We start from the raw sequence: 26123 nt of genomic DNA, 5'->3' as shown, positions 1-26123 counted from the left end.
AAATCAATAAAATATATTTAAAAAATAAATAAATAAAATAGGATTAATTAATATTTGTGATCCTAAATCAAAACTTTCAGAAGTGAATGGATTTTATAACTGATTATATACAATTGAATACCCTAAATGCTACGAAAACTCCGTTGGTGAGCTTAAACTTAATTTTTTCAAGTAGCTGAATACAACATCACTAGCTGAGTTGTAACTCTCCTTTATGTTAATTGTGGAATTTTAAAATTTTTAGTTACTGATTTTAAAGAGAAAGCATGCAAGGAGAGAGATGGAGGGAGGGTGAGAGGGAGGGATGGGAAAGAGAGATCCATTTATTGTTTCACTTATTTATGCATTCATTGGTAGATTCTTGTATGTGTCCTGACTAGAGATCGAACCTGCAACCTTTGCATATTGGGACAATGCTCTAACCAACTGAGCTACTGGACCAAGGCTAAACTTCTTTAATTTGCAATTTGGCACTGTATAATATACCAAATTTAATGAAGGAGGAAAATACTACATCCAGTTGTTTGAACCTTAGGGGACTTTCTCTACTAGTATTTAAATTAGTTTTAAAAATAGAAGGAAAGAAGGAAGGAAACAAAAAAAGAAAAAATAAGTTTAAAAGGAAAGTAAACGACAAAAAGTAAAGTTTCCCTTCCCAGCAGTTTATGTCCTTACCAGTGCACACAGAAGGTCAACTGCTTCCAAGATCAGCTCCTGATGGCCAATGCGGCTGACCCCCAGGTCTTCTAGCTCCTGATGTGTAATGCGCAGCAGCTGGTCCCCACTGATCTTCTCCCTCTCAAAGTTCTTAATATACTGTTGCAAACAGTCATCAAGACCTGCAAAAGAAAAAGATGGTAGACCAGAATAAAAAAATCAGTTGAACCAAACAAATAGGAAAATAAAACAAGCATTAAGCCCTCCCAAGCCACAAGTCCAGTCTATTTGAACTCTGGACTAGTTCAGTCATCTACCTTTTCTCAATCTATATATGTGCTAAGTGGGAAGAAATCACTTCATCATATTCCTAATGGTTAAATTCTTATTTGGATTTTCAAATCAGCAATTATGGAATTCTTTACCTCTCTTCTCAGCAGTTCTCTTTGTTGACTATTTAATAAAGTGTGCTATTTCCAAAGTTATCTGCATCCCATTCCTCCTTCCTTCTTTAATCCCACTGCAGAGGAGAGATATCTTTCTTCCTATACAAGGCTAATTGATCTCCCCGTGCTCTGGAATTCCATCTACTGCCACCTTAACACTACTTCAACAATTAAAAAAATTAAATGCTCTTTTTATTTTAACTCTTTCCTATTCATTGACTCTTTGTCCAAACTGCTGGCATCTTAAAAAAACAAAATAAAACAAAAATAACACCTTTCTTTGAGTTCCTTTGATCTCCAGTTCTCCAGTAGTCTGTTATTCCCGTCAGAATTAAACACCTTACCATTATTTCCTCAACTGCTATGCACTTCTTAATCCACTGGCATTTGGATTTTACACAAATTCGAGAGCTGAAATCCACAGTGGATACATTTTTTCAAGATTATTTAGGGCACTTCTTTAGTGTTTGGCTAGGCTATAGAATGGGTTAGCTTCAATAACCTATAAAATGTCTTCATATAAATGATGAACTAGCGTAAGCATATTACTTCTCTCCAGATTTTAAAATAAGGAACACCAAGAAAATTAGGCAATTCACAAAAACGAAAAGGTCTTGATTATATCAAGTAGAGAGATGAGAGACCATAATGGGCTACAATCCAGCTGGAATTACTACAGAGCAGAAATTATAACCAAGTAGAGAAAGCAGAGATGAGGTTAGAACAAATGTGCAAAGGAAAGTCAAATCCCATAACATTAAGTAGCCACTGAGACAGGAAAAACTTAGTCCTAAAAGCCAACTGGTTCTGATAGGGTCTAGTACCAAGGCAACACATGTAGTTACTATATTATCAAGCTTTCTCAATGTAACCTGAGTTACCCCTGCAGTCTGACTATATTATCTTCTCTTTCTTTCATTTTCCAATAGTATGTGTACATTGCTCTCTCCAAGTTCTCTTGCCTCTTTGTCCATTCCTTCTCAGTCCCCTTTCAGAATACTTTCTCCAACTATCCTAACATACTGTTGCTCTCCTTTCCAGGGACCCCATTCTGGCCTCCTTACTTCTCACTCTTTACATTCTAACTGAACAATCTCATCCCTGCCTATGTCTTCAACTACCAACTAAGAGCCTGTACTTCCATTTCAGACTTTGCTGCATTCATTGTCTCAATGAACAGCAGCACCATCTATCTCAGTATAAAACCCAAATATATGGGAGCCATCTTAGATTTATCTACCTTCCTTATATCTCTGCATCCAACCAATCTCCATGTCCTAAATTGTTCTTCTGAAATATATTTTACATATGTACTTTCCTCTAATTCTCTAGTGCCTAAATCAAGCCATGAATTTTTCTCATCTGGATTAAAGCAGTTTTATGTTTTTACTGCTGCTAGTTATGATACCCTCCAATTCGTCTTTCCTAACATAAAAATTCTGATGTCATTCACTATTTCAAAAATTTTCAATGTTTCCTTGTATTTATGACAAAATAAAATCTCAACTCCTTTATATACTGGTCATAGCTCTTCCTGATCTAGACCTTGCCTTCCTGTACAGACTCATTCCAGAACCCTCCTCACTTCTGAATCTCCAACTTCACAGACCTCCATTACAACAATGCCCATATTATATTATAACTCCTTGTTCCCATGTCAGTGTGCCCAATAAATAGCCTGGAAATTGCTTGAAGCTGGACACTGTGTCTTCTAAATTTGGAGAATCTGGGACTTAGTACAGTGGCTGACACAGACTGGTGCTTAATAAGTGTAAACTGAAAACATTAAACATTTATTTTTATGCTATATAACCTGGTCAGAGCCATAAAGGAACATTTTACATAGAAGCTAAATCTAAAAGTAGTGTGGGCAAAATGTTTGGTATATGGCATTTTGAGGCATTAATGTCTTGATACATTGCAGAATAATATGATTGAATGTTATTATTTTGAGTTGATTTTTCTTATGATTCCTCTATGGAAAGCAATGATAATGGATGGACTACAGTTCCAATGCTAAGCATCATTAAGTTTAGCAAACAAGTCAGTTACAAGTGGCAGGCTAGAGATAAGGAAGAGAGGCTTGTCCTAGATCTCATTAACTGGTACCTAATTTAGTTATTGAGGTATATTACTCCATAATATAGGATGTATATTGGCTCCTGTATTAAAAATATAAAATATATGGTAAACATACATCTGGGGTATTATAATAAAATTATAGTAATGTCACTTTATGTCAATATATGTAGTTATGAATTATAAAGTGCTTTTATATAGCTTTCTCACCTGAATTATAAATAATCAAAGACCTTATAATATTTGAGAGTTGCTGTTTTGACTGAAAGGTCAAAACCAACATCTCAAACTTAGGTCTAGAGAAAATATGGTACAAAAAGAGTCATCTACAAAAAACCTACAAAATAAATACATAATAAAATAGTACTAAAGACCTAAATCTCATAACTCTAAGATCTATGCAGCATAGACACATAATAGCTAAAACTCCTATCACTCACTAATACACTATTTTATTTAAAGTAGAGCTATCCCATTTTCAAGAATAAGATATTCTTTAGTGATCATATGACTAGTCTTCAACACTGTAACAGATAAAATGAGAATATATACCAGATTTTAAAAATGTTATTACCTACTCCATTTTCCTAAGATTTTTAAGCTTTAATGTTGAATGAATTATTCCCTTAGGTTCCACGAAATTTTACCCTATTTTGTTGATATGTTCTAAATAACTCTAAGTTAAATTTATAACCCCCAATTACAAATTTCCACCTATTGTTCTTAAGAAAACATATAGAAAGTGAATTTTGATCCATAAACCTCACAAATTTACCATGAAGAAAATTGTGTACTTGTCAATTGAAACATTAAATAAACTATATACTACTTTATCTAAGACCACGCCTTAAGAGAGTTGAAAAGAAGGCTTGAAATCATTACTACAACATGTCAGTCTTTTTCAGTAAATTATAATGCTTTCCACCATCTGCAATGAAGAGGAATGAACAAAAAAATCATAGCTCTAGAAAGAGGGTCCAAAAGTGAAACATTTTAAAAATGGTGACATTAGAGATATCCTAAGGATGCACAAATTTTCAGTAAATCAATGATATTATAAAAGAATGGTGAAACATAACATATAAATCCAATATAAGGTGGAAGTAGAAATGGAGTTATTATAATCTACTGTTAAAAATCTTAAAAACCCACTTTATAGTGGATGTTTGAGGATGTCTACTGATACTCCAGGAAATTTTACTTTTACATAATTTTCTACATAACACATGCTCTTATCTAAAAATACAATACTCTGATGCTTATAGCAAAAAATAAAAATGTAAGTTCATTGGTTAGCATTCAGTTGCCACTCACTATTTATGGTGAAGAACAAAGATCTACACTAATAAAAGAGAAAGATGCAAATTGACCGTACATCCACAAAGCCCACTGGCCAATCAGGAGTAAGTATGCAAATTAACCTGACAAAGATCGTGAGTTAATTTGCATACACAGGTGCCTAGCGGCCTGGGTCCTGGGAACATCCTCGGGACTCAGGCCGCTCCTAGCCCCACGGGTAGGCCCTGAGCGGCCAGGGTCCCAGAACACCCCCGGCTACTCTGGGCCTATGGGCGCAGGCGCTGAGTGGCTGGGGGTGCGGTGGGAACATCCGCGGGCCTACAGGCTAGTGCATGCGCTGCACTGGCGCCAAGTGGCTGGGTCCATGCCCCCAGCCCGGCGGACACAACGCGGGGCTGCAGGCCTTGGGGGTGTGCCCCCGGCAGCTATGGACACGCCCTTAGCCCAGTGGACATAACGTAGGGTGTCCTCTGCGCATGAGCTGCAGAGGAAACACGTTTTCTTTTCTTTTTTAAAAAAAATGTATTTTATTGATTTTTTACAGAGAAGAGGGGAGAGGGATATACAGTCAGAAACATCAATGAGAGAGAAACATCTATCAGCTGCCTCCTGCACACTCCCCACTGGGGATGTGCCCCCAACCAAGGTACATGCCCTTAACAGGAATCAAACCTGGGACCCTTCAGTCTGCAGGCCAACGCTCTATCCACTGAGCCAAACCAGTTCGAGCGTAAACACCTTTTCTGACCACTCATTGGCTAAGCTCCCAGTATGCCACTCACAGTGTTCTTGGTAACTTGGGTAATAAGAATCCAAGAAGGTGATCTAGGGTTTTTCCACCACACTCCTGGAGGAAAAAAAACAAAGGTCCACTGCTGGAGGGGCTAAGAAATGTCATATCCTGCCATAGCCGGTTTTGCTCAGTGGATAGAGCCTTGGCCTGCCGACCGCAGGGTCCGGATTCGATTCTGATCAAGGGCATGTACCTAGGTTCTGGCTCCTCCCTGGCTGGGGCCCTGGTCAGGGCTCATGCAGGAGGTAACCAATCAAAGTGTCCCTCTCACATTGATATTTCTCTCTGTCTCTCCCTCTCTCTTCCACACTCTAAAAATCAATGGAAACATATCCTCAGGTGAGGATAAAAAAAAAAAAAAAAGAAAGAAATGTCATAGCCTATGAAAGAGACATCTTGAAAATGCCTAAAGAAAGTTGTCATTTTTTCATGGTGAACGGACTGTAGTACGTGTTGATGAAAACACCTTGGCGGCTGCAGTGGCTGGCAGTGGCTGCAGCAGCAGGGTAATGGGGCTGGCACCTTCCCCTAATCAGCCCCCCGGTCGCCTCCCACAGAGGGAGGCCAGACTGCGGCTTAGGCCCGCTCCCCACGGGCAGACTCTACAGCCTGAATAAGGTGATGACAGTGAGATCCAAAATGAAAGGACAAAGCAAGAGCTATTTTGAATGAAGAAATTATGTTTCTCACTAACTGACAAGATAAGATATTAAACTGGGGAGTCCTCCAAGATGGTTCTGAGACTGGAAAAATAGTGGTAGATATAGAGGAATGATTATATATTAAGTAGTAAAATTAAATACATCAACTAATTGCTCATACTTGGTCTACATATGATTCATATTTTTAAAAACTTATTCCACGGGGAGCGGGCCTAAGCCGTCAGTAGGACATCCCTTGAGGGCTCCCAGTCTGTGAGAGGGGGCAGGCTGGGCTGAGGGACCCACCCCCCAGTGCACGAATTTTGTGCACCAGGCCCCTAATCAACATATTAAGATTTGTGAGGACCTGCATCCCTTCTACAAGATAAGGTTAGAAAATTAAAACAAACATGAATCAATCCAATATCCTGAAAATTTCAAGGCAAAAGATCTTACTTTTAAGTTAGTTTTCAGTCCCCTCTTTTTGTGGACACTGCTTTTTGTCCAGATCATCAATGACCAATAACACCATATTCAACTGCCTTATTTCCAATTTCATTCTCCCTAAGAAACTTATTCCTCTATTTCTACCAGTATTTTTCCAGTCTCAGAACCATCTTGGAGGACTCCCCAGTTTAATATCTTATCTTGTCAGTTAGTGAGAAACATGCTTTCTTCATTCAAAATAGCTCTTGCTTTGTCCTTTCATTTTGGATCTCACTGTCATCACCTTATTCAGGCTGTAGAGTCTGCCCTGATGCCTAGATGCTCCCCCTGGCATTAGTCTGCCATCTATCACTGTCACATCTCTAAAAACACTCTTTGATCAAGCCACTCCTCGATTCAAAAACTTCAATGACTCCTCCTACCACAAGGTTAAATTTCAAAGATCTTAAATTTTTTAATTTATAAGGCTTTTTTGAGGGGAGGGAGGTTCTGGATGTCTGTGTCAGGTAGCATTCAGGTACTAACTGTGACATCTACTATAGATAATAAAAGTATTTTCTATAATATAAATAGCCAGAAACTCATACATATAACCATGCTTTTCTCCTATATATAGGATAGTATATAGTCATAAGTAATCTAGCAAAAGACAATTCATATTTAAGATCTGTGGTAGTTCCTAAAGCATCTAAAAATGATAAAATTATATTACGTTGCATTTCAACAAGTGAATTTTACTGAATTCTAATTATCGGGAAACTGGCCAACCTATGTAAATGTACAGGCTACTTAACAGATACCCAGAATATTTAATAAATCTAATTCTTGAAGTATTCTAGAACAATGAGACTATGTAGTTTAAATGTTCTTTAACAACTGTCTTATAGTTCTGGGAAAATATAGCCATACAAATTCTTGACTTCATTCAGAGAAGAGCTAGCCATCACTCTTACTTAGTAAAAGTGAACTGACTCTTTGTTCTGCTTTTTACTATACTTAGTTTTACATTTTGTTCAACCAAAAAAATAAGAAAATGTTTTATTCATCACCATCTATGTCACAATTCAAAATTCCAATAAAAATAAGCAATATCTGCTTTAACAAGTGAGAAATAATGTGAAAAATAACAAACTTTGGGGCATCCATACCATAGAATACTATTCAGCAATAAAAAAGGAACTGTTGATACACACAACAACTTGGATAGATCTCAAGGGTATTATGCTAAGAGAAAATGGCCAATGTGGAAGAGGTTATACGGAATGATTCCATTTTTATTACATTCTGAAAAAAGCAAAATGATAGCAGTGGAAAACAGATCAGTAGTTGCCAGGGATTGGGAATATGAAGAGGCAGTGACTATAAAGCAGCAGGAAAGAGAGTTTCTTATTTGGGGGGTGATGAAATTATTTTGTATCCTGATTGTGGTTTTGGTTATATAAATCTATACATGTGTTGAAACTCCTACAACTGATAACACCCGAAAAGTCTATTTTATTCTGTTAATTTAAAAATAAAATTGAAAAAAATTACAAGTGAATTATGAGTTATATAACATTTTGAAAATACTATTAAACTGAAAATTCAGTGGAAAAATTTCCTTCTGACATCATTTTATCATAGTGTTTGTCATAAAAGACCCAGGCCAGGGAAGAATGTTTCTAGCATTCCATTCAGCAACTATTTATTAAGCACCTACAAAGTTTGAGGCAGTGTGAATTTAACTACCTTTGAAAAGACTCCTTCACCCTGCTGATTGGCAGAGCTCAGAGGCTATAAACAGAATTTCTGTCTGAGAAAGTGTATGTGACATAGAGTGTGCAGACTGGTGCCCGCAGTAGGAAACCAATCACTGTGCCCTGTGGTCTCCAAAAGACATTCTGGAAGGCCAAGCCCTACTATACTTATTATCACCATTTCTACTCTTCACCTCAGATCTATTCTTTTCTCTAACAACTTAACTTTGTCTTTAAGACAGAGATGAAAACAAAACAATAACCTTGATTAGTGGTGATAATGTCAATTGTTCCAGTTTGCAAAACAATTCAGCCTTCCTATAGTCTGTTTCTGGTTCTTCATTTTAAACCAGAGTAAATTTTATCTGGATAAAAACTCCCCTTTCCTATTAAATCACCAAAAGAAAACAAAACTAAGCAAGTAAACTATATCAGCACTGAAATTAGGAGACAGTGCTACATAGCAGATGAGATTCAATGTTAAAAACTAAAAAAGGGTACTAGAGAAAACTGGGTTCTGTATCAAACCAAAGACAGAAACAGTAAAGAAAAAGATAGATGGGTCTGACTAGATAAAAATTAAGTTTTTAGTATGACATACCGCATCAGAATATTCACAAAAAGTACTTACAATATATCGAGTGATATACTGTATCAAGGCTAAGGGCAAAGTAACCCATAGGCACACTATCAAATTGCTTAAAACTACTCAATTTTAAAGTACTGATATATGGTTATATGAGATAACAACCTTTCAAATGCAGTGGCACATTACACAAAACAACGTTTTAATGGTTTCATAATTTTGTAATTTTTAAAGGTATGTAGAAGATGGTATAACAGCTGGACTAATGGTTTTTCTCAAAGAGATTCAGGACAGCTCACAAGCAAATTTTTAAATATTCTTTTAGTAAAGATAAAATAATCTCTAAATATTATATATAATTATTCTGCATATCCATATTTTAATTTTTAAAACAAAGTCTAAAATTTTTTTAATAACATGTTTAATAAACAAAGACTGCCTACTATTATCATGGAGCTTGATGCTATTATATACTTAAGAATTCATATACAACATTTTTCAAATCCCATACTTTCTTACAAAAATTAATGTTCAGTTGCAGAATTTTCACTAAAACTGAAACTGTTTTCTTTTTGCAAGTCTTCACAGTCTTATTAAGGATATTTTATTAACAGAAAAACAACTTTAATATGAATCATATGCAGACCATGTATGAGCAATTAGTTGATGTATTTAATTTTACTACTTAATATATAATCATTTTTGCTTGTTTGTTTAAGGAAACTTCAGAACATCTAAGCTTTTCATCTTTTACTCTGTCATTCAAAGACCTCCAACTTCAGACCCTAACCTATCTTTCTGCCATTCTCTCTCATACATTCATAAATCTTAACCTGAAGCCAACTTGAACAATTCAACTCTTTACTTAATGTGATTCCCATTATTTAGATATCTCTTTCTACATATTTAGTTCCTGAAATCCTATCTAGTCTTGATCTTGGAATCAGATGGATCTCTCTTCTCTTATTATCTTTGGATTTTACACAATAGTATTTGTTACCTGTGCTGTTTCTTTATAATCTTTGTATTATTGTCTCACTAGAGCCCCAGTGCACGAATTCATGCACGGGTGGGGTCCCTCTGGGTGGCCTGCAGGGATCAGGCCAAAACCCACAGTCTAACGCCGCCTGCAGCTCCTATCTGCCGCTCCCGCTCATCCCGGCCCCACTGTGCCTCACACTGCTGCAGCAGTGCTCACCAGCCATGAGCCCTGCATCTGGCGCCCTCCCAAGGGGAGTGGCCTGCAGGAGGGGCTGAAACTGGCTCTCTGACATCCCCCTAGGGGTCCCGGATTGCAAGAGGGTGCAGGTCAGGCTGAGGGACCCCACCAGTGCTGGGGAGGGACTGCAGGAGGGCTCCAGGGCGTGCCCGGCCTATCTTGCTCAGTCCCAATCAGTTGGACCCCAGCAGCAAGCTCACCAACCAGTCAGAGCATCTGCCCCCTGCTGGTCAGTGCACATCACAGAGACTGGTTGACCAGTCAACTGTCTGCCCCCTGGTGGTCAGTGCACATCATAGCGACTGGTCGACCAGTTGACTATCTGCCCCCTGGTGGTCAGTGCATGTCATAGCAAGCGGTTGAACAGCCTTAGCATATCATTAGCATATTATGCTTTGATTGGTTGTTCGGTTGTTCTGCCATTCGGTCTATTTGCACATTGCCCTTTTATTATATAGGATTCTCCCCCCAATAGATTATAGAGCCCTGAAGGGTAGCATACATATTCAGTCATTCCTGCATTTAATCAATATTTACTGAGGTGATTACTATGTGCTAGGCACTGGGAATCAAATGCCTAGCAAAAACATAAACATTGACTTCATGGGGTTATAGTACAATATTGAAGACAACCATTAATCATTTAATTGTCAAAATAGATGCATAAATACAAGCTGTGATAATTGTTATGAAGGAAAAATACACTATGTTATGAAAGACAAAAATGGGTATTTTTTCCATTGAGTTGGAAGTCAGGAATGGAAGGCTTAAGTGAAGAATTGACAATGGTACTATGACCCATAAGCTTAACTGTTAGCTAGGCAAAGGGGAGGAATAGATAGGGGACAATATACCCAAGAAACAACATATGTAAAGATCCTGTGCTACAAAAAGAACACTGTACATTTGAAAAACTGAAAGAAGTCTGTGTGGCTGAAATGCACAGAAGAGGATGGAGTTAGAGAGATGGGCAGGGGTGAGATGATGTAGGGTCTTGTAGGCCATGTTCAGGATCCTGGCTGTGAACCTGAGAGCAATGAGAAGGTACTGAAGGGTTGAAATAGGCAACATTAAAAGTGTTTTTGTGAACATTACTTCTGCTGTAGTATTGTGAATTGAAGGCTGCCAAGAGGGCGGAATATTGAGTAACATTTGAAATAATTTAAGTATGGAATGCTGTTCACTTGTCCTAGGATAATGGCAGGAAAGCTAGAGAAGAGATGGGTTGGAAAGAAGATCAAATGGGCAGGACTTGGTGCTGGATTGGCTACGTGAAGTAGAGGAGGCAATGGGAATGAAGATGATGCCCACATTTCTGGATCACAGAAATGGAAAAATGGTGACATTCATTAATTCACAGATAATAGAAACACCAAAGGAGAAGACGTTTCCTTCTGAACATACTGGGATTACAGTTCCATTCAGACAGCCAGGTAGCAATGTTGAGTAGTCAGAAATCAAGGAATGTCTGCTCTGGAGACAAATATTTGAAAATCACTGGTATACAGGTAGAAAATTGAAGCCACAAGTGTTACTGAGACTGACTAGGGAAAATGAGTAAAGAGAGGATTTAGAATTAAACCTTTAGAAATCAAAGGTAAAGACTTTGGTAGAAGCAAACCTACAAAAATAACCGAAGAAGTGCAGCCAGAGAGAAATGGAATAAAATTAGTAAAAGGTGATACCATGGAAGCTAATGGAAGAGAATGTTTTATCACTAGCAGTACAGAACTGGGGTAAAAGAAAACTTTGTGTCAGGTTGCCAGAGTTCGAAGCCCACTCTGAATTTAACAATTAGGAGATTCATCAATGATTTTAACCACAGAGTAGCATACTAATAAAAATAGAAGCCAGACAGAACATGGAGTTGAAGGGTGAGAAAGAAGAAGCCTTACCTGTAAAATATTCCTTTAGAAGAGTATATGGTATTGGTAAAGATAGGGAAGTGTCAGTCACACCAGGTAAAAGGGACTATTGTTATACCAGTTTTAGACATGTAGGAACTAAAGCTTCGTGAGATTAGGTAACTCCCTAAGTGTACTCAGTAAGAAACTGACTGGCAAAGCAAGGATTAAAACCTACTCTCAGAGGATTCTGAAGCTCAATCTATTTGACTACATCAGACCATTTCAAGACTGAAAAAAAAAAGATCTCAACAATAAATTAGATTTGTAGGCTTGCAAAAAGAAAGGGGTAAATGGAGCTGATAGAAACATACAGTTATTAAAATGAAGAAGAGATAATATAGAATAGTGGTTAATAAAAAATCACACTCTTCCAGCTGGCTGGTGTGGCTCAGCAGTTGAGCATTGACCCAGGAACCAAGATTCCCAGTCAGGGCATATGCCCAGGTTGCAGGCTCGATCCCCAGTAGAGGGCAGGAGGCAGCTGACTGATGATGTTTTTATCTTTCTCCCTTTCTCTCTCTCTAAAAATAAATTAGAAACATATTAAAAAATCACACTCTTCCAGACCTGTGTGAAAAAAATTATTTCAAACTACCAAGGACGGAATTCCATGCTAGTATACTCTGATGAATTGAATACAGTGTAAGGATACCTGGTTGGCATTCTATCTGAATCTCACATTCAAATGAATGAAAGGAGAAACACTGCAAATAGTCTTTTTTAAAATTTTCTTTATTTTTATTTTCTTTATTGATTAAGGTATTATCTATGTGTCCTTATTCCCCCACCCCCACCCCACCCCGCTCATGCCCTCACACCCCTGTTGTCTGTGTCCACTGGCTATGCTTATATGCATGCATACAAGTCTTTTGGTTGATCTCTCCTCCTTATCCCTCCCTTCCCCTACTTTCCCTCTGAGGTTTGATGGTCTGATCCATGCTTCACTGTCTCTGGATCTGTTTTTGTTCATCAGTTTATGTTTTTCATTATATTCCAGAAATGAGTGAGATCATGTGATATTTATCTTTCTCTGACTGGCTTATTTCACTTAGCATAATGCTCTCCAGGTCCATCCATGCTGTTGCAAATGGTAGGAGTTCCTTCCTTTTTACAGCAGCATAGTATTCCATTGTGTAGATGTACCACAGGTTTTTAATCCACTCATCTGCTGATGGGCACTTAGGCTGTTTCCAAATCTTAGCTATGGTGAATTGTGCTGCTATGAACATAGGGGTGCGTATATCCTTTCTGATTGGTGTTTCTGTTTTCTTGGGATATATTCCTAGAAGTGGGATTACTGGGTCAAATGGGAGCTCCATTTTCAGTTTTTTGAGGAAACTCCATACTGTTCTCCACAGTGGCTGCACCAATCTGCATTCCCACCAGCAGTGCACGAGGGTTCCTTTTTCTCCACATCCTCACCAGCACTTGTCGTTTGTTGATTTGTTGATGACTGCCATTCTGACAGGTGTGAGATGGTACTGCACTGTCGTTTTGATTTGCATCTCTCGGATGATTAGTAACTTTGAGCAAATAGTATTAGATATCACTGAAACCAGTAAAAACACTGAGACCTGAGAACTCCTCTTCCTTATGTTCTTCAGTGCCATCCTTCACTTACCTCCTTCTTATAAGCAAGCAGTTGCTCTATAAGAAAGAGTATATGATTTTTCACAAGGATCCCCCAGCAAACCAAATAAAACAAAAAAAGGACTAACAATTTTCTTCTGTGCCTATTCTCATTAACCCTGTCTTAATTTCTTTTAAAAAATGCTAAGCTGGCCATGGTATTCCATTTTCAAATTAAAGAGTTGATGCAAATTAACAGTAATCCTTTCCACTTATTTTTTTGTAATCACTGTATGCCAACCGCTGTTTAAAGCACTCCACAAATATTTTCTCATTTAATCCTTAGAACAATCTGAGGAATTACATATCATTATCTTGATTTTACAGATAAGTAAATTGGGATTTAGAGACCATGCTCAGGATCCCTCTGCTCAATAAACGGTAAGGCAAGGCCTACATCCAAGTCCTGATTCCACATGCCCGTCCTTTAAGCCTACACTAAATTAGAATGAGTGAGGAAGGGTGAAAGAGATTGTTCTCATACTGATCATCTGTACCATGCCACAAGTCATGCCAAAAACATTTTTCCACTTTTCATTTAAAACTTTAAAGACATTGTTTTAAAATACATTTACCATATTGAAATTAAATTTTGTATCCAAAGGGGTTTAAGTAAATTATTTATACATTCACAAATACACACAGCTCAGCAGGACAGCACAAATTAAAAGATGAGAAAAACATGGGTAAGGGAAAATATGGTTAGTCTTCAAATGGGAGCTGGAAACAATGGTAATATAAAAAAATCCATACCGATGAATGTTAGAGTTGCTTAAGTGTGGGAGGAGCTAGTACACTGGCTGTAAATGGTCTACAAGCTAATGAAGAAGAAAACAGGATTAGGTACACAGTTAAAACATTCATTAGAAAAAAGCAAGCCAGTTTCTCAGAGAAGCCCATCCATTCCTGGCACTAGAGCCAGACAAAAGATTTCTCCTGGGAAGAAATCCTTGTGTGTTGTAATGAACACAGCCTTCAATAAACCCTTTCAATAACTACAAGTTTCCATTGGACTGTTTCTTATAGCAATGCTGCAATATATATTTTCCAAAAATTACACTGTATATAAAATAATAACTGGTTATCATGAAGACAGAAAAATATTTATATTTACTGACTTTAAAACTGTTACAATTTATCAAAAGAGGTTATAATTCTATGGAGAAAATAGCTAACAGGGTCTCTCTTTTATAATGGTAAAAACCGAATAGGTGCTTTGTATTTAAATCAACTTTGGAAAACTGATAGTTTGTCAACAGGCTGCTAAAATGTTTTAGGGATAGACATTTTATATTCATTAAATGTAATGACGATTTAAAATGAAAGACAACTCTGTCATACTTCTTACCTTGAAATGCATTTTTATAGATTTCTGACTTAAAAAAGTACAAGTCACAGGCAACCAAAGAAAAGATAAATTGTACTTCATCAAAATTAAAAATTTTTGCCCTCAAAGAACACTATAAACAGTGAAATGGCAACCCACAGAATGGGAGAAAATATTTGTAAATATTAAATCTGACAAGGGATTAATATACAGAATATATAAAGAACTGTAAACAACCAACAACAAATAACTTGATTTTTTAAATGGCAAATGACTTAAATCAACATTTCTTAAAAGAAGATGTACAAATGGCCAATAAGCACATGGAAATGTAAAAATCACTATCAGGGAAATGCAAGTCAAAATCATAATGAGACACCATCTCACCCTGATTAGGATGGCTACTATCCTATCCAGAAAACAACCAAATAAAAACATAAAATAAGTTCTGGCAAGGTAGTGGATAAATTGGAACCCTTGTGCAATGTTAGTGGAAATGCAAAATGGTGCGTGCAGTATGGAAAACAGTATGGTAGTTACTAAAAAAATTAAAGTTAGAACTACCACATTATCCAGCAATTCCGCTTCTGGAAATAGATCCTAAATGATTAAAGCAAGGTCTCAAAAGGATATCTGTGCACCCATGTTCATAGCAGCACTATTCACAATAGCTGAAAGGTGGAAGCACTCAAGTATCCATCGACAGACAAATGCACAAACAACATGTGTATAGACCTATAATGGAATATTATTATTCAGCCTTTAGAAGGAAATTCTTACACATGCTACAACATGAATGAACCCTAAGGACATTATGTTAAGTAAAATAAACAGTCACAAAAGGACATACAGTGCATGTTTCCACTTACATGAAGTACCTAGAATAGTGGAATTCATAAAGACAGAAGGTACAATGGTAGTTGCCAGGGATTAATGGATGGGGGAAATGGAGAGATAGTGTTTAATGGGTACATAGTTTCACTTTTGCAAGATGAAAAGATTTCTGTGGATGGATGGTGGTGATGGTAGCACAAAGTGAGTACCTTCAACATCACTGAACTTTACACTTAAAAATGGTGAAGATAGTAAATTTGATGTCAGGTGCATTTTATAATTTAAAAATATAATTGTGAAAATGATAAACTTTATGTGATGTACATTTTACCACAATAAAAAGTACAAGTTAATAGATTAATTTTAAATAGCCTAAAGTTGCTACTTTCAAGTATTAATTAGGCTTAAAAATTTGGGGGAAGTATATGGATATATGAAAGCCACAGCTGTAAATTACTATTTTATATCTAATTACTATATGTTCATCTGTAATCAAATTTCCCTAACAGAAACACAATTTCCTTTTACTGACTAAAAAACAACAATCACCAAAGGTAATGATTTACTAAATTCAGTAAATCTTACATGGAACTCATTAATATACTATCTCACCCACGCTAATTAATTCATCATGAAAAAGTAATTTGCCTAATCACAATGGCACTTAATACAGCTGCCATCCTTTTTACTATTTTCATTTAATGTCTAAACAATATTATTGGGAATGAGACATGCCAAAATTGTTTCAGCAATGTGCGAATTTTATAAAAAAATTTACACTAGCTATATCAAGAGGGAAAATAAATTTGTATTCAAGTGCCATGCAGATAAATTTTGAAGGAATAGTAGCACAAGGATTAATCAGTCATCTCTGCATGCTGGGAGAGATACTGTTCTCCAGGGAGGAGGGAGCCCAGGAACAGGAGGGAGCTGTCTCCCATGGGGGAAGTATTGGTGGGGGGTAACCCTTGAGTAATGTCACTGGAAAGGGCAAAACTTGTTGATTCAGCTTTACTTCTGGGGACACATCTAATCTTGGCTTATCTCAGCTGCAGGCTTCCCTTAATACTCCTGATTTCTTCATACTTAAAGTCTGGTTCATAAATAAGTAACTCTTTCTTATTCTTCTACCAAAGCCCAGACTTCTATATGATTTTCCTCTGACCAACTAGCTTGTTGAGCTAAGGAAACCCTCCCTTCCTGTCCCCAATATTAAGATCCCCACCCCACTGAATTGCAATTCTTGATACCAACTTCCATTTATTCATTCAACAACTATTTATCAAATGCCTAGTTATAAGCTAGGTCTTATTCCAGGGAGTATGAATAAAAAGGTGAGCAGAAACAGACATGATCCCTGCCTTCGTGGAGCCAATAGCTTGCTGGGAAAGAAGCACATTAAATTGAGAATCACACAAGCAACCCTGACAAGTAAATTGAAGGGAAGGAAAGGTACCTTTGTGTGGTGCTCCAAAAGCCCATAATGGGGGGATTTGACCAAATCAGAGAGATCAAGGATAAGTTTTCTGGAAGAAATGTGGCAAGAACTGAGTGGGAGACAACCAGTCAAAGAGGGAAGGAAAAGCATTAGGTTCTGGAAACAGCAAATACCCATGGGCGGGAGACAGACGGAGAGTGAGGCACTGAAATGCCAGCATGACTAAAGGTTGTGTTCAAACTTGTGTTCAGAAAAGATCTCTGGCTTCAATGTGTTTGCCATTTGCCAAAGAAAAGATGGTCCCTGGTAGAAACTAATCTTCCTGCTCAGCACCTTCACTCAATTGGCTATTTGAGCCACGTGAACTGAAGCATACAATTTTCCCAAACATGTCATTTCTTTGGCCATTTTATTCCCCTGTGCCTATGTATACCACCGTGGAAGTGAAGGAAAAGACCTACAAGTAAATCCTCTTCCATATGTAATTTAGACAGAGCTATATCCATAATCCCCTGAATAACAAAACAAAATCAACAGAAAAATGTGAAAGATGTAGAAACAGCTTTTAAAATGGTGCTTCCAGAAACACTGTGGCAATAGGTGAAAAACTGCCTTTAGAAATTAGTTCATTTTAATTCTGATATGTGCACCTCATTAATTCTGACTGAAACAATTTCCACCAAAAAAAAATCTCTAGTGTAACAGTAACTGCAGAAACAAATGGCACCACTCAGTATTAAAACTCAACTCAACACATCGCCTATGATCCCTCCCTAATACAAATCTTATTCAGCATTTCCAATTCACTGTTTGGAGCATCCTCCAATGTTAAACACACAGGCTTCCCCACTATAAATGAATGTCAGCATTATTAACTATTAAATAATTTCACAGGTCAAGTAAAAAAAAACAACAACACCTGTGTTTTTAAAAATTTCTGACTCCTAAAACAAGTCATTAAATATTAGGCACAATTTAGTTTCCAGTCAACATATATTTTCCATCTAATGTTTATATCATTCAGTTTTACTGAATATTAAAATTAAGATAAAGCTATGAATTTTGGTCTTTTAAAACAAAGTTAAAATGTATTCATAAGGATTTATTTTTCAGGGTATTAGGAATCCTATATTTATCCAACAACCATTTTTGGATTATCTAATAAAAACATAAGTGGTGATATTAAATTTTATATTTGTTTTATTTCAGGTATCAGAATAAATACATAATATCATACAATTATATTAAAAGTCAAATAAATTTTATGGGCCCATAATGTAAGTTTTACTTTACCTACGAAAATGGGCTATTTGGAAGTTTTAATTTTTTTCTCCCTAAATTTATGACCTTCTCAACACATATGTAGTACCTTAATCAATAACGAAAAAATAACATAAAATAAAATTTAAAAAAAGAAAAAAATATATATTTTATTATACCACAAAAATAATTATTTTAGGCAATTTATAGGAAAAGTGCACTTCTACATTCATTGCAGTATTATTTTCAATAGCTAAGACGTGGAATCAAAATAATTGTACTAATTATAACAAAACAGTGTCAGTTTTCCATTGCTTCTCAAATTTCATGTGCACACAAAACATCTGGGCATCTGATTAAACTGGAGATTCCAATTCAGTTGGTCTGGTGACGGGCCTGAGATTTTGTATTTCTAACAAGCTCCCATGTAACAATGGACATTACTAGAGCAATGCTTGTCAGAGGCAAAAAGAGACAATTTTTTTTCAACGAGATATGAGGTCATTATCACATAGGACAATAATGATGACTGTCAATACCCATAAATAGATGCAAGTAGGCTTATGTTGCTAAATATCTAGCTATGTCCTTTATGGGCTTAGCAGTCCCAATTAGGAAATGATGCCCAATGATTAATAAATCATAAGGGACCAAATTTCTTATACTGTAAGCTAGACAATGTATTTTAACTAAGTGGGAAGAAGAAAGGTTATGCCAAAGTAATTGTAATTATTCTGATTTGAATAAACCCCTAATTGCATGTTTTAAGGATAAGTATTTAGAAAACTTTCTAATTTTCCAAAATGTGAAGTCTATGGAGAAATTCACCAGCCTAAATAAGCACAATTAGTTTCATCCTTCACAATACTGTTATCATCAATTATAAAAGAGTGCAGTGGAATTTCTTCAAAAAAGGAAAAGAAAGAACAAAGAATACATGTTCCTTCTCATTAAGCATTTCTCAAATACCTCCTAAAATGATGAGAATCTTTTAATATTTCACATAATTCCTCTCTGCTCAGTAAAATTATCCTTCATTATGATAACATTCTACTGCAATCACTGCCTGCAAAGTGGGCTTTCTCCCTTGCCAATCAAAATGGAAAAGGTTGTCAGCAAGCACTGCTTTTCTCTTTGTTTCCTCCAGATGCCAAATTCTTGCATGTGAGTCTGAATCAGAAATACTGGAAAATTAGAAAGGAAGGAGAAAAAAGTTCTGCAGATATGTATATGAATCAGAGACGTGGGGGGAGGGAAGAAGAAGGGGAGGAAGAGAGGGAGGGAGGAGAGAATCACAGCCTTGGCTAAGAGTGTGTGTCAAAGAAGCAATTTGATTAAACCCACCTTAAAAAAAACCTGCACTCACTTCTGCTTGAAAAGACAACATCGCTTCTCTATTCACAAATTAACCTCCATAACATCTGTTTCTTAGCAGATTGCAAGTGCTTGCCAGGATTTGAAGTATTAACTTTCAGATGACATTTGCAAAGTCCTAACTTATAATTTAATACTAGATTCATATCGTTGTCAACCCAACAGTTAATGGAGCTTAATATTCTTATGATTTTCCTGATTAAATTACTGTTCACAAGCCTACTTTTGCAGATAGCAGTTTATAAGAGAAAGATACACAAACATCATCTTTGCTCAGTTCTCAGAATTTAAAATTGTCTGACATGAAATGTAATTTAAGATCACTAGATACTGATGTCATAAGAGAAAACCATTTATTTTTAGTTACCTCCATAAGACACAGAGAATAAATAATCAGCTCTTCTAGGGAAAGGAGACCAAGCAAGAAGGAAAAAAAAAAAACCCAGAATGTGAGGCTTGGGGAGGTTAGGGCAAGGGCAAAGACCCAACACACATAATGACTTTATATTATGCAAAGTGCTACCCAAAAACTTCTGAACATGGCCCAACAAGAGCTTATTCACTCACTCTCCTATGAGACTTCGGTCACTGCCTGAAAGCAGCTGTGCAAACAATCTTTTAGCAAGCTTCTATTTCAATTCAGTCCCAAATCTTTCCATTGCTGAATTTTCAGTGAAAAGACTCTGAGAGATACAATATTTGCATACATATAAATGTATTACCATTGACTGCAACCCAGGCCTATACTCAAGACAACTGTAAATCAACCTCTGAAATGAACCAAGCATTTACCAATAGTTATCTTGAGTAGCCACAAAGTAAGAGCTATTTCCTGCACTGTTTTGCAAATACTGTAAATATAAAAAGTAAAACAAACTGTGATAAGCATTACAAATAATCTTGGTGAAAGCTATGGAAATATTGGCAGACATCTCTAAATGTATATGAGAAAGATTCATATTGCCTTTCTATTTTAATTTAAAGATTCATATTGCCTTTCTATTTCTAACTGCTCCTTTCCCCAAGGCAATCATTCAGTACTCATTTTTAACAGCAGACTACTGAATTCAAGGTAGTTTTTCAGAAATGGAAAATTTTTTGAAGGAACCAAGAGTGAATAATATTTTTTCTTTTTTAGAATGAAAATATGAAATACATTAAAATATGTAACAATCCAAGAAAACCTCCTAGAAAACATTTTCTCTCTGGTTATAGCATCACAGATTAAAAGTCACTTAGGAAGAGTGTGATTCATTTGGTAATGATAAAGACAATTTTAAATTCTTTTTTAATATATATATTTTTCCTTATTTGTTAAGGTATTACATATGTGTCCTTATTCCCCCATTGTCCCCACCCCCAACTCCTGCCAATTTTAAATTCTTAATAAAATTTTGGATGCCTATAGTCATGATCAAAGTATTCTAATCCTGACTTCCCAGTGCTATAATAAAAAAAAGATAAATAAATCAAAATGGTACCTTGCATTCCAATTAAAAACTCAGTCATGTCATCCAAGTAAAGTTTTATATATAAAAAGAGCTTATTTCACTGCTTTTCATGGCAAACCCAAATCTTGTAAAAAAGGAGGATATTATTTCTGCTTGAGTTAGAGAGGCATGCAATTGGGTGATAATCTCATAAGAACACAATAATAGGAAAAAAAGAACAACTAAAAACTGATAAAAGCCAAGTCTAGGAAACAGAATATAACGAATCTGGAGAAACTGCCCCTTTCTGGAAGGAAATATGGCTCATGTGCGTCTATGATAACTACCCCAATGTTTTACTACGGCATCTCTTCAACACATACAATAAAGTCCAGCCTCGAAGTTAACTAGTTCAAACCTGAGGAGCTAATGAATACGTAAATCAGGAATATTTCTTCTGGGAGCATTTCTTCTGGAATAAGATTTATTTCTCAATCCTGCATTTCAAGAAATATTTGAAAAAAACATAACATGTTGTGGGGGGGGGGGGGGAATTGCTGTCCATTCCATCCCATTCTTCTTAAATCTTTTCCTATATTTTTTTCCAGTACATTCATTTTTTAAACCTTAATTTAGAAGAGTGGGATGGAAAAAGTCTTCCTAAGCAATATACAATGCCAAGTAGCCATAGAAGGGGAAAAGTAACATATATGGCTACATTAAAATTTAAATATTTTTCTGATAAAATGTGACTTTTTCAAACTATACACATGAGCTCTAGCTTCTGATAAAAATCTCATGTTCCCTCTTACTTCCTTCTCCTTTAAGAAGCTAAGCTTTAGTGAGCCACTGTGTTTTCTTTAACCCTCACCTGAAGAGATGTTTATTGATTTTTGAGAGAGAGGGGGGGGGAGGGAGGGAGGGAGGGAGGGAGGAGGAGAGAGGGAGGAGGAGGAGGAGGAGGGGAGAGAGAGAGAGAGAGAGAGAGAGAGAGAGAGAGAGAGAGAGAGAGGAGAGAGAGAGAGAGAGAGGAGAAACATTGACCCCCATATACACCCCAACTGGGGATCGAACTGCAACCTAGGTATGTGCCCTGACTGGAAATTGAACTGCAACTTTGGTGTACAGGATGACACTCCAACCAACTGAGCATCTAGCCAAGGCAAGCCACTGTTTCTTATAGAAGTGTTACATCTCTTGCATATGAATCCCAGAATTGATATTTTTTTTCTAAGTCAAATTCTGTGAACAAGATTAATAATTAAGTGCTGTGATTCCTTCAATTAAGTAAGCCATTTTTGCACTCTGGTTTACTTTATGTAAATGTTGTGGCATGTTCCTATTTATGAATGTAGAAGCTGCAATGAAAGATCCTGTGTGGAATAGTATGTCACAAAATGCTATTTTCTGGAAGCAGTTATTTAAAATGTACCAGTTTACTCTTTGTTCTGACCAGTAGCATGTGGTTTAAGTGATATATATAATATAGCAGCTATATAAAGAATGGAAACACACACACACACACACACACACACACACACACTCTCTCTCTCTCTCTCTCTCTCTCTCTCTCTCTCTCTCTCTCTCTCTCTCTCTCTCTTTCTGAATGGCCAGATTATTATGCGTTCAGAGATCATAATAATCTGGCCACTCAGTGTATATTGGAGTCAATGTAATGACTCTAAGTTAGGATAAGAGTCTACATTTAATTTCAGGTGCTTAGTAAGACCATCTATAGAGACTATATATGTCATTTCTGTATTTCCAGAACAGAACTTTGCTCACAGAAGGTATTTAATATATGTTTGTACAATGAAATATATCCTTTTCTTTACTTTAAAATTCAACAGAGATTTAAAGTTAATCTTGTTAGGTTTTTAAAAATCTCATGTAAGATTTTCTTCTAAAACCTGTATGTAGTGAACAGTAATCAGTTAACTCCTTTCTCTCTATAACAACTTTACACTCATCAGCCATAGTCACTTTCCCTGTCTCCACATCATGGAATCTGAGTTGCCTTTGATATTTTACGCAGTTAGTTAAGTTGATATAAAGTTCATGTAAAAATTGAGAGAATTGCTAATCTATCACATGGTCATTGGGAGTCATTAGTTTAGGCCATGATGTTTTAAAAAAGATAATACAGGCTTTGGGTCATAAGACAGAGAGTACTGAAGGAGAACGGTTTTCCCCTATGCCTGTTACCTGTGAATAATCACATCCACAAAATGATGAGGGAGCCGAAATCGGTTTGGCTCAGTGGATAGAGCGTCGGCCTGCGGACTGAAGGGTCCCGGGTTCGATTCCGGTCAAGGGCATGTACCTTGGTTGCGGGCACATCCCCAGTGGGAGGTATTTTTTAAAATTTATCTTTATTGTTAAATTTATCTTTATTGTTCCCTGTTTTTCCCCACTGACCCCTTCTAGCCTGCCCCAGGGCTTCATCACACTATTGTCTGTGTCCATGGATTATGCATATATGCATACAAGTTCTTTGGTTAATCTCTTGCCACCCACACACCCACACCCACCTTCCCTCTGAAATTCATCAGTGTTCTGTTTCTATGTCTCTGGATCTATTTTGTTCATCAGTTTAGATCCCTAAATCCATTTGGGGGTTATTCTTATGTATGGTACGAGGTATGGATCTAATTTTACCTTTGTCATATAGTAAATTTCTGTGTGTGCTGGGATGTAGTTTTGGGCTTTGTATTCTATTCCACTGGTATATTTGTGTATTCATTGGATACCACCATGCTGTTTTTATTAGAGAGGCTTTATAATGGTTTAATTATTGGTAAAGCTAATCCTACCTTATAGGGTGCGGCTTTTTCCAAGTGTTTTGATGGCTCTTCTTTTTTAAAAATAGATTTGATCTGCCCTAGTTGGTTTCACTCAGTGGTTGGAGCCTCGGTCCACTTTCCGTCCCTGGTTCGATTCTGGTCAAGGGCACATACCTCGGTTGCAGGTTCCATCCCTAGCCCCTGTTCAGGGTGTGCAGGAGGCAACCAATTGATGTGTCTCTCATATAGATGTTTTTTTCTCTCTCTCTGTCTCTCCCCATCCCTTCCACTCTGGAAAAAATGGAAAAAATATCTTCGGTTGAGGATTAACAACAACAAAAAAATAGATTTGATGATTCATATACTCAATCATGGGCTTAAAAATTCAACAGATTAATTTAAAAATTATGTCCTAAACATAATTAGGATGGTAAACCAAGCACAAAAATTAAATTGTGTCAAATAAATATAAAAATTTCACTGTCGCCTGGCCACTGTGGCTCAGTGGTTTTGCATTGACCTATGAACCAGGAGGTCACAGTTCCATTCCTGGTCAGGGCACATGCCCAGGTTGTGGGCTTGATCCCCAGTAGGAGGTGTGCAGGAGGCAGCCAATTGATGATTCTCGCTGAAAATAGATGTTTCTATTTCTCTCTCCCTCTCCTTTTCTCTCTGAAGTCAATAAAAATATATTAAAAAAATTTCACTGTCTACTATTTTACTATGATCTATTTTAGCATACATATTTAAGAGCTAAGTATTTTTTTTATTTTATAGTCAACTATTTTCATGTTCTGAGATACTAAAAATGTACTTTTATTTGTAAGATGCATTATAATCTATGTAATCATTTACCATTAAAATTTCAGATTAGTTGTTAGATTAAAAATGATGAAATCTTATAAACAATTTTCTTTAAAAATGTTAAATGTTAATTATCATAAATTCAAATATAGCCTTTGGCATAAGCATTTACATTATCTAATCTTAATATCGAAATAAATGAAATCATTCTAAAATATTAATGATTTATTATAATTTCCTTGATTAGATAAGTAAAATTAGGAATTTTATGAAATTTCTTTTTACTTGCTCTAGGTTTCAAGTCCATGTCCTCATATATCCGAGGACACCACAGAGTTGTGCAGGTTGTATACTGCAAACTTGCAGAACCATATAGGGATAGTGAAAAGTTACACAACTGAATGTGGTAGCCCTGTTTATTCCTTTTTTCTTATCCGAGTTGGAAAGCATTTCTTCCAACTCAGCAGAGTGTAAGAGAATTCAATTCAACTCAATTCTGACACTACCTACTTGGAGATAGCATCAGACTCCACATGTAAAAGGGCTCAGGCCCACAAAACGAGCCTCTAATTAACAGCTGTATAACTACTGATTTGGAAAAATATTAAGGGTCACATTCCAGTGTTGTCTGGGTTGTTGAGACTGGTTAACCCATCTTTAAAATACAGAAACAAGCCTCAATTCCTTTGGTCTTTGCTGTCCAAGATGCTTTAGTTTTACCATATCAAGTTATAATATAAATGTAGTTAAAAATTAAAAATTTGTGGGAAAAAAACATAACTAAATTAAGAACTCAAAACTACTGATCAAAATAAGCCATAGGCTTTAGTTTAATTTTTCCTGGGATTAGACATTTGAGAAACATTCCAGTAACAGCATGTGCCAGTTTGCCATTTGTCATGGAACATGAAGAGCGCAGGTGGCTGCCAATGATGTGAACTTTTCCTAATGGCCCAAGAAGTATGACTCAGTGCTTGTCCTGGGGTGACCACACTTCTTATGGTGGCAGGAAACGTGTTATTATTCCATCTTTGACAGCAACTAAAAAAAAATGTGCATAATGCCACAGTTCATTCTCCAATGATTAAGTTACATAATATTGCCTTGTTAAAGGATGACAAATCTTGAAAAATGCAGTACCTAAACCTTAACACATAGAAGAAAGTATTCCTAAAGGACAATAAATGCCATTAGAAAGAAATTTAGAATAGAAAACACACACAATGGTATTTCAGTGGTATTTCACGTTTTTATCTAGTTATTGAATACTTGGCAGCACACATAATACAAGAGACCTGCACATATTAAACTTGAAAAAATCCATACTATGTTTTTTATTCCATTTTGTTGAATACTTTTATTTATGTAGCCACTTCTCCCTATTTGGCATCCATATACTGGTATTTAAAAAATAATTATCTGAAATCTCACTAT

General features: G+C 36.4%; 1 protein-coding gene across 8 annotated transcripts in view; it reads right to left on the bottom strand.

The window, feature by feature from the left end:
- CNKSR2 (connector enhancer of kinase suppressor of Ras 2) overlaps positions 1 to 26123 on the bottom strand; it is a 271774-nt gene that overhangs the window by 224217 nt on the left and 21434 nt on the right. For all 8 annotated transcript variants that reach the window (XM_080653010.1, XM_080653014.1, XM_080653011.1 and 5 more), the window contains exon 2: positions 676 to 839. In XM_080653010.1, coding sequence (XP_080509136.1) covers positions 676 to 839 — 164 coding nt within the window. The remainder of the gene's footprint in view (positions 1 to 675; positions 840 to 26123) is intronic.

Source organism: Plecotus auritus, assembly GCF_963455305.1.
Source record: "Plecotus auritus genome assembly, chromosome: X".
Taxonomy (NCBI): Eukaryota; Metazoa; Chordata; class Mammalia; order Chiroptera; family Vespertilionidae; genus Plecotus; species Plecotus auritus.
This window is presented reverse-complemented; position numbering and strand designations above follow the sequence as displayed.